Raw genomic sequence first — 9,554 nt, 5'->3', positions numbered from 1 at the left:
CCCTTTACGCCGAAGAGGAAATTGGAGCAATTCGCTCTGCATCAGATGCAGGGCAGGGAGGGGAGCTTGTAGCTCGAGGTCGGAGCGCCATTTCTGGCGTTGGATCCAGGAATCTGAAATATCCTGTTTCCCGCAGACACTGTATGGGGGCCATAGGACTGGTACCTTACTCAGTAAAATCATCATAAATACAAAGATATACAAAATCAGTAACAATAAACACAATTCAACAACACCACCTAAAACCAACAATAAAATAGTAAAAAGCACGCACAATTTTATAACAATCCATGTATATATTGGATATTTAATGATATTTTGAGTAATGTAATTAGTGCAAACGTAAGATTATTTCCCCCCAAAATTATCAGTAGGACCTTACAGTACCACACAGATTTAAAACAATCCACTCTAATCATCTAAAAGAATGCTGGAAATTTCAAGTCTCACAGGAAGATGATTTATGTATTTTTTAAAGGATTACCTGAATATTAAACAATTTTGGAAGGAAGTATTATCTTAGAAGCATATCGTCTTATTCCAGACCACAAAAGACTTCTCTTGCGATGTTTAAAGGAATAAACTGAGCTAGAAGAAAGGAAATTAATAGTGATTCTATTGAATATAGCAAAAATTGGCATTGCCTCGTAATGGAGCTTTTCTCAAACTCCACAGGGGTCTTGCATTGTTAAGAAAAATCTAGGGAGCAGCTTTATCAATTGAACTTACATATTTCCTAAGGAGACAGCAAAATCCACAAATTCATAGAAAATGGTCCTTCATAAACTTTTGAAATAAAAAGGATCATAATGGAATTCAGCAACATGTGTATTTCTCTCTTAATTATCTATTTGTAAGATTCTAAGATTTTGTGTTTGAACTTTGGTTGCTCACTTGTTGATATCACATTTATATTGTTTTGTCTTTTCAAGAAAAATATTACTTAAAAAGCTGGGCCAACTTCAAATTAATAAGATAAAAGCAATGTGGAAAGACAGGTTCTTAAAACTTCTTTAAAACATTTCATAGGGGTTGGGGGGGCTAAGCAAATTTATCATGGAAAGCAGTTCAACACTGTTCCAAGGCCAATCTTATGGAAGGGAAGGTTTGTATGGGTGTAGTCGATTCTTTAAATTCATTCTTCCAAGTGGGTTTCCCCAATGTGAAATGTGGGATGTATTCTGACTGAATCTCACTCCGTACCTGAAGCACTTCGCTGGCCTCTCCCCCGTGTGAGTTATTTGGTGAGAAGTGAGATTGATCTTCTGACTGAAACTCTTCACACATTCCAGGCAATTATATGGTTTATCCCATATGAATTATTTCATGGGAAATCGGGTTTATACTCATATGGAAACTTCGACATTGGTATCATTTATATCGTTTCTCCCTTATATAAGTTCCTTGACTTCGACAAAGGCTTGTGGTTACACTTACACGTTTTCTACACTCCAAGTATTTATATGGTTTCTCCCCTGAGTTCTTTGGTGTCTTCTGAGGTGGCTGCTCGAACTGAAGCTCTTTCCACACTCTGCACATTTATATGGTTTCTCCCCTGTGTGAATTCTTTGATGACAAGTGAGCGTTGTGCTCACACTAAAGCTCTTCCCGCATTGCAAGCATTTATATCGTTTCTCTCCTGTGTGAATTCTTTGATGATAAGTGAGGCTTTTGCTCACACAGAAACTCTTTCCACACTCAGAACATTTATATGGCTTCTCTCCTGTGTGAATTCTCAGATGTGTTTTAAAATTTGAATTATGACAGAAGTGTTTTCCACACACCAGACATTTATAGGGTTTCTCCCCTGTGTGAATTCTTTGATGAGAAGTGAGCTCTGTGCTTCTACTGAAGCTCTTTTCACACTCAGAACATTTATATGGTTTCTCCCCTGTATGAATTTTTTTATGAGAAGCGAGGTGTGTGCTCTGACTGAAGCACTTTCCACAGTCTTCACATTTATATGGTTTCTCTCCTGTGTGAATTCTTTGATGAGAAGTGAGGTGTGTGCTTCTAATGAAGGACTTTCCACACGTCAAGCATTTATATGGTTTCTCCCCTGTGTGAGTTCTTTGATGTCTGTTGAGGTTTCTATTTGCACTGAAGATTTTCCCACACTCTCCACATCTAAATGGTTTCTCTCCTGTGTGCATTTTTTTATGAGAAGTGAGCTCTGTGCTTCTATTAAAGCTCTTCCCACACTCAGAACATTTATATGGTTTCTCTCCTGTGTGAACTTTTTGATGAGAAGTGAGGTGTGCATTCTGACTGAAGAACTTTCCACAGTCTTCACATTTATATGGTTTCTCTCCTATGTGAATTCTTTGATGAGCAGTGAGGTGTGTGCGTCTACTAAAGCACTTTCCACACTCGAAGCATTTATATGGTTTCTCCCCTTTGTGGGTTCTTTGATGTCTACCGAGGCTTGTCCTCAAACTGAAGCTCCTTCCACAGTCTGTACATTTATATCGTTTCTCACCTATGGGAGTTCTTTGATGAGAAGTGAGGCTTGTTCTAATAATGAATCTCTTTCCACCGTCCAAGCATTTAAATGATTTGTCTGCTGTGTGGATTTTACAAGGACCTTTAAGCCTGGATTGAGAATCAAAGCTTGTCTTACACACAGAGCATTGACTTGTTTCCTTTCTTTCATCTGTTTTTTCTTGGACTGTGTCATAATAGTCACTGCCCTGAAAAGTCGAGGATTTATTCCTCATCATTTGATTTGTTCCAGTTTTTATTCTCTCCTGTTCCATCTGTTTACATTCGTCTCTTTCTGGTGGCTCCTCAGATGGGTTTCCCTCAATCTCAGCTTCCAATTCATCACCTCCTGCTATGAAGACAGGAAGCCGGTAAGATTTAGAAACAGAGCATCAATCACTGAACGTCCTCAATGAACAGTTGTCATAAAGGAAGGACCGAGCAGAACTGAATGGGAGGGAGATCTTACCATGTATTTTCAGCCTCTCTTGACTGGCATTAACTGACAGCAGGAGTGATATGGAACAACGGATTTGCACCATGAAAATGTGAATTTGGCTTTTACTCAGACATGATGCTCACAGATTCATAGGTTCAGACATGAAGCTTAATAAGAACCAGTGTGGTGCAGTGGTTAGAGTGTTAAACTGGGACTCAGGAGATCTGGTTTCTAGTCCCCAGTCCTTTGTTTTGAAAGTAGTCACCAATATTATTTTGTCTCTTGATTTTAAGAGCAAGAGCAGGTTTTTCCTTCTACTCCTATGCCCTGGTTCTTTATAATCAGTTGGGGTTTTTTCCCCCTTTTTCATAGCCCTGTCAAGGATTTAAGGTTCTGACAGAGACATTTCTTCTGACTTCATTTAGGGCGCAATCCTATTGATTCAGGCCCCATTGATTGCAAGCCCTTGAACATGGAGGATTAGGATCATTTTATGCTGGGCGGGAGGAGCGATGGAGGTAATCTTTGCCTGCCTGTCCTCCTGTCCTGCATTTTTCTCTGGATGAGCTTTTTTTTCCCATCTAGTGAAGGCTTTTCAGAGCAGAGGGAAGGAGGCTGGCAAAGGTTCAGGATAGCTCCTATCCTGGCCTCTCCAGTCTCTTCCCGTCCCTCCCCCGAAACGCCCCATTTCCCTCCTCTCTGAATTCAGGTCCTGATCGCAAAGGGCAGCCGGTGCGGTTCTTTCTACATGGGCAGCGAGGGGGAGGGAAGTCGGATCTTCGACTCTCCCTCCTAAGGTCAGAGCACTGTCTCCAGCCTCAGAGGGTGGGCTCCGAACAATCCTATGCCCCCTCAGACACTGTCTAGGTGCTATATTAATGCTCGCTTAACCGTCTTTTACTGCTGAATTCCTGTGGGCCAGCATTGGCCCTATCCTCTGTTTCACTGATACACTGTTTCACCACAGAATCATTTTCATTTTATTTTTAACTTCAGTGTTTACAAGCTAAAGGCTTCTCATGTTCCCTGTTCCAGTCAGAAGTTCAAAGACAGATGGATGGAGACTGGTAAGGTAAATTTCTTTACTTGCTACCAGGGAAGAAGTTTAGCTGCAAATATATATTATTCTGTGGGTACACATCCTATGCACATTTAGGCAGAAATAAGTCCTACAGCTCCCAGCATCCCCCAGACAGCAATACGGGCTGGGAAATGCTGGGACTTGTAGGAGCCTTTTCTGTCTGGACATGCATAGGATTGCACCTTCAGTTAGCTGTGGTTGAAGAGGGTGCTAGACACAGCTTAATATTCGACATGCTTTCTCTTACACTCCATTTGCCAAGTAGTATGTCTTAAGTAGTTAATGCAATCACTTTTATATCTTATTCTTTTATCATTTCCTATATGATAGTCAGATTGTAACAGGTTCATTTCATTTATTCTTATTAGTATTATTTTAATGCAATTTATTGTTAATTTTGTCCCATATCTTCAGTGTTCTTGACAAATACCTTTAACTTTTCACCACCTTGTCTATTATTTCAATACATTTTAAAACTAATTCTATTTTTGCTCAGAGTGGTTTTAGATACAGATGTCGCCTCTGTATTGTCTGCTCTTTTGCTTATGTAAACGGTTATATAAACATTGTATGGTGAATTTTTAAATGGTTTTAATCTTTGTAAACTGCCCAGAGAGTTTTGGCTATGGGGTGGTATAGACATAAGACTAAATAATAAAAGTAATAAATAAGAATAATAATATTTTATGGTGTTTCTGGCTTAATTATCACTCTCCAGGATCATCACCAGAGCAAATTAAAAAACAGGGAATAAAGGTAAATCCTCTATCTGCCCTGCAGAGCCTTCTCAACAGTGGTCCCAGTTCTATTATCACTCTCTGCCAAGGGACGCACACCTCCCCCATGCTCCTCTCTTGTCTCGTAGGCAGTAGGCTAAGGCAGGGCTGTTCCATCAGGGCCCTGAGATTCTATGATGGCTCCAGTCTGTATCTGTATTTCTGCTGACTCTGAACATTTCCTGAGGCTCTAAGGACTGATGCTGACAATTTAATGCTGGTTATTAAAGTCTTCTCTTGCAGATGTTGGGGATTTAACAGTTAGTATCAAGGTCCAACCATTTTTAGACCACTTGTGGATATATATTTTTCAATATGGAAAAGTGGAATACTACTGTTTTAGGGTTGATCCTATTCACGTTTTGACAGAAAAAACTCACAGTTGTAGGAGTTTTTTCTGTCTAAACATACATAGGATTGTGCCATTAGTTAATAAAAATAGATACATCTTGTTAGACTGGAAGATGGAGCTGTGACATGTTGTCATATATGTAAGGTGCAAAAACGCTAAGATTAGATTGCTACAGTTGTAAACAATATATTATTACCAACCAGTGAAAGACGGAGCCTTACCAAGAAAGGCCACAATCCCAGAATTCTCCTCCATGACTTCCCGATGCAGAGCTCTCTGGTCAGGATCCAGCAGAGCCCACTCCTCCTCCGTGAAAGACACAGCCACCTCCTCAAAGGCCACCAGACCCTGAAAGGAAAGGGAAACATGCCCTCCTCAGAGATTCCATGAATATTACAGATGAGCAAAACCCTAAACACTAATTCAGGTGAGGTGAAGGGTGATTATTCTCAGCATCTAAAAATGCCCTTTACTCTTTCTTTGTGCCCTTGGGCCCCAAAAGATGTGGAAAACGTGATCTAAACCTTCACAAGAGGCACTCACAGCCTTCCAAGTGGGCAGGTTTGGCAGAAGCAAAGAGAAGGAGGGAGACGAGACGAGGTCAGGCCCAGGGAGGTGAGCGGGGCACAGAGGTTGCTGCTCCTGCATGTCTCCCCAGTAATTCTTCCCGCTACCTGATATGGGTCCAGGGTAGCTGTTTCCCCTCTACAGCAAAGAAGAGATGGCTGGATATGTATTGCCGGCATCCTCCTTTCACCTGTGGGAGACAAAGGGGGTGGGAAACCAGCAGCAATTGTTTGTCTCGGAGATTAAATGATGCATGTCTAAGTACACAAGGGCATTGAACCTCTGTTGTTTATATCCATTTTTAAAATTTCAGTTGTGTGAAATCACATCTCTCTCCATTTGGGTCCTTGACCAGAAATCACAATACTGGTTTCCATGTCTTCAAGTGCTGATAGTTAAACACACCCAAAATATTTAGAGGAACTGAGCTGAAATATGCCCCATTAATCCTCACCCTGCATGGTGGCTCCTTTGCCAACCTCCTGCATGATCCTCCTTTGCACCGGACTCTGTCTGCTGCCAGATGGAGCCTTCTCTCCCTCAGCGAAATCAGTGCCCAATTCTGCAAACAGGTCCTGCTCCTGAAACAGCAATGAGGATCCAGGACAAGCAGTGGGGAGCAGGATTAGAAAAGAAATGACACTAGAAGCAGTGGCCTTGGACAATTAGTAGAACATTTTCGTATATCCTCCCTCACATTCTTCACCCTTGGGAGTTATCAAGAAGAAAGGCTCTCACCTGCTGCTCTGCCTGCTTCTTATCCTCTGCCTGGCTCAGGAGGACACCTTCTGCCAGGGCCACCGCCTGGGAACTGGTCTCCGCTCCACATTCTCTCACCCAGCTCTCTATCTCTGGGGGCAGGATGGTCAGAAACTGCTCCAGGATCACCAGGTCCAGCATCTGGCTTTTGGTGTTCCTCTCTGGTTTCAACCACTGATGGCAGAGATCATGGAGTCGGCTGCAAATCTCTCGGGGGCCCTTGGCCTCCTGGTAGCAGAATTGCCGGAAATGCTGGCTCTGTCCATCTGGGCATGGCATCTCTTCTCCCAGGATTCTCTGCACCGGTCTTTCCCAGAATTCCCCACTGCTTCCAGTTGTGGTGGTACAAGGCCTTCTTCCTACTCCAGGACCAGCTGAGTCCTTCTCTTCCATCTCAGATCTCTGCTCCAAGGAAGCCTCTGATGAGACCAAAAGTACTCCTCCTTCTGGGACTTTCTGTCTCAATGCCAGTTGGAGATGCTACCAAGTCCTGCAAAGCCAAAACATTGTTCTTTGAGTTAATTATTACACTCTGAGGGCAGGGAGATTATTTTTCCAGGGATGACTCCAGCTAGAACCCAGGTCATCTCCCAGAAGGAAAGGCTGGTGAACACCAAGGCCCAAAGAGACTGGGGCAAGCTCCTTCACTTGAGGGCCACATGCACCAAACCCCTCAAACTGGTTGTGGGTCTGAAGCAGCCTCCCACCCACTCTTCTGTCAACAACTCCCTCTCCACAAACACTCCCTCCCTTAGTCTACCTCTGAACCTCCACCCCTTCTTTGCCCTCTCCCCTCTCTCCAAGTCCTCTCACAGATAACAGCTGCCATGCTGGAGCAGACCCAGTGTTCATATGGGGCCACATCCTGTTCCCCCCATCCCACCCCTCTCCCCACATACATTTTGACATCGCAGTTTTATATTTCCTTTCTCCTGCTTTTTAACACTTTTCTGTCCTCTGTGAATAAACTCATTCTCCCCCTTCCCCTGCCCCATGAGTCGACAAAGGGTGATATATGGAGAGGACACCAATTCTAATCAAAATACAGGGGGTTTAATTGGTGAATCGCTTCTATTCCATGTCTTTCAACATTTCATACTTTATAAAACTGCTCCTGGCATTGCAGAGAGCAGGGCCGAGTTTCCACGACAATGGAAGGAGAAGCTAATGGAGGAGTACCGGATTTTTAAAAAGGAATCAGCTTTGCTGCAATTTGGTCCATGCAGGGCTCCACGAGGGAGTGCACCGGACCAGTAAAAATCACTTCACATAACATATTTCCTGGTGGGGGTTGAAGTGAATGTCATCTGACTGGCAGGGGCTGCTCAACCAATAAGAGAGGCTTCCCCCCTCTCTCCCCCGCTTTTCTCCTTTTCCCTGAAAGTCCAGATGCACCTGCATTTCAGGAGCAAGCCTCATTGAGCACAATGGGAGTTACTTCTGAGTAGACACACATATGCTTGTGCTGGGAAAGAGGGCGGGGGGGGGGAGAACACAAAGACGGAAACCAGCCCCCATTTTAACCCGCAAGATCTCTATAACAACAGGTCAAAGCAGTTTCTTCCTAAGGCAATTAACTTGAGATCAGCGCCCTTAGGAAATTTGGCTTTAAACTGTGCCAGGTTAATTGAGGGGGTTCTCTGTAAGTTCTGTGGGCATTCAGAGGGCCAGCCACATTCAGCACAATGGGAGTTACTTCTGAGGAGACACTAACTAGTTTGTGCAGGACGGGGAAACACGCAAGGAACACCCCTTGACCAGGATCACGCCTGGGGAGGGCTAGCATACCTGAGGTCAATGAGGGCTTGGGGCACACAGCAATTATACCGAGAGAACCCGACTTGAGGAAAAGGATTGGACTATAAGCGGTCTCAGGAAATCCAGTTTTTCAGCAATAAGCTCCAGGGTGGCTGCTGGATGGCCACAAGGTCATGTATCCCTAACGACCTCCACATGCAGCCGGCTCATGAGTAAGTCACTGGTGGAAACAGGGCCCAGGAAAGAAAGAAACCCAATGGAAGATGTGCAGAATATGTATTATTCTGTAGCACGGGCTTCCCCAATCTGGTGTCCTCCAGCAGCCATGCTGGCTGGGGATGATGAGAGTTGTAGTCCAACCCCCATGGAGGGGGCCGACAGTTTTGAGGAGCTACACCAGCCACCTTCTGCCTGGGGATGGTGGCACTTGTAATCCTGCTGCCTGTGGATGGTGGGAGTTGTAGCCCAACCCCCCTGGAGGGGGCCAATAGCTTTGAGAAGCTACACAGCCATCTTCTGGGGGGGAGAAACAAGTGGGGGGGGGCGCTGTCTTCTCAGCCCTTCCTCCCTCCCACTTGCTCTCGTCAGCCCCCAAATCTTCCAAATATATTAATGGCCCCCCAGCTTTTCTCTTTCATGACCCTCACACACCTTTCTTTTCTCTCCATTGGCTGGCTGCGGTTTGAGTCTGAGTAGGTTTCCCCCACCCCCCATCCCCGGGGGTCCTCACATCCCCTCTGGACTGTCCCACGGACCCCCCCCCCGCAGCCCTGGGGCTCCCCCGACCCACCCAAATGCCCACGTGGGGTTGGAGGAGACTCACCTGGCCCCCGAAGGGCGGCCCCGATGCGCCGGAGCTGCTCCGGACAGGAGACACGCCGCTTTCCCCTTGCGGGGGCGAAGCAGCCAAGGGAGGGCTTTCCGAGGGAGGGGCGTTTGCAGTGGGGGGCGGGAACCACGACCCCCCCCCCAATTCCCTTCCCTTCTAGGAATCCCGTTCAGTCCATTTAACCCTTAGAAAGTCAAGCCAGCCGCAGGAGCGCCTCTCTCCGCCTCTCGAAGCAGGAGCCACGGGAACGCGCGCAGCTCCAGATCGGAAGGGCGGCTCCGTCTGAAACAGTTTAAAACTTTTAGGGCGCCGTCCTATGCGTGTTCAGACAGAGAAAAGGACCGCGACGCCCAGCACGCAAGTTTAAGTGGAAACTGCCTTGGCGTGCACCAAAAACTCGCAGTCACCGGCGCATGCTTTCCTTCCAAGGGCAGGGAGAGTATTCCGGAGGGCCAGGCAACCATCCTATGCGAGTTTGGACAGAACAATGTCCTACAACTCCCAGCATCCCT

At 45.4% G+C, this 9,554-nt stretch overlaps 1 protein-coding gene across 2 annotated transcripts; it reads right to left on the bottom strand.

Moving 5' to 3' along the window:
- Window positions 1-254: 254 nt before the first annotated feature.
- LOC146356168 (uncharacterized) lies at window positions 255-9,554 on the bottom strand. 2 transcript variants are annotated; one of them, XM_084831495.1, is made up of 6 exons: window positions 9,037-9,554; window positions 6,435-6,945; window positions 6,151-6,277; window positions 5,804-5,886; window positions 5,351-5,477; window positions 255-2,833 (listed from the first exon to the last, which is right to left on the bottom strand). In XM_084831495.1, exons 2-6 carry the CDS (start codon window positions 6,846-6,848, stop codon window positions 1,434-1,436), a joined length of 2,151 nt encoding a protein of 716 aa, XP_084687621.1. In that variant the 5' UTR covers window positions 6,849-6,945; window positions 9,037-9,554; the 3' UTR covers window positions 255-1,433. The 2 variants fall into 2 exon arrangements, with proteins under 2 accessions (XP_084687621.1, XP_084687622.1); XM_084831496.1 differs by lacking the exons at window positions 5,804-5,886; window positions 6,151-6,277; window positions 9,037-9,554 and having other exon boundaries at window positions 6,435-6,896.

Source organism: Heloderma suspectum, chromosome 2, assembly GCF_057233095.1.
Source record: "Heloderma suspectum isolate Gila_16-S chromosome 2, 16-S_ref, whole genome shotgun sequence".
Classification (NCBI taxonomy): Eukaryota; Metazoa; Chordata; class Lepidosauria; order Squamata; family Helodermatidae; genus Heloderma; species Heloderma suspectum.
This window is presented reverse-complemented; position numbering and strand designations above follow the sequence as displayed.

What these genes read in the sequence shown, in the direction of transcription:
- LOC146356168 (XM_084831495.1), bottom strand. Translation starts at nt 6,848, where the DNA reads ATGGAAGAGAAGGACTCAGCTGGTCCTGGAGTAGGAAGAAGGCCTTGT. An exon ending in CAAAGGAGCCACCATGCAGG is followed by an intron (nt 5,887 to 6,150) that starts GTGAGGATTAAT and finishes TGTCTCCCACAG; the next exon opens with GTGAAAGGAGGATGCCGGCA. An exon ending in TGGGATTGTGGCCTTTCTTG is followed by an intron (nt 2,834 to 5,350) that starts GTAAGGCTCCGT and finishes CTGTCTTCATAG; the next exon opens with CAGGAGGTGATGAATTGGAA.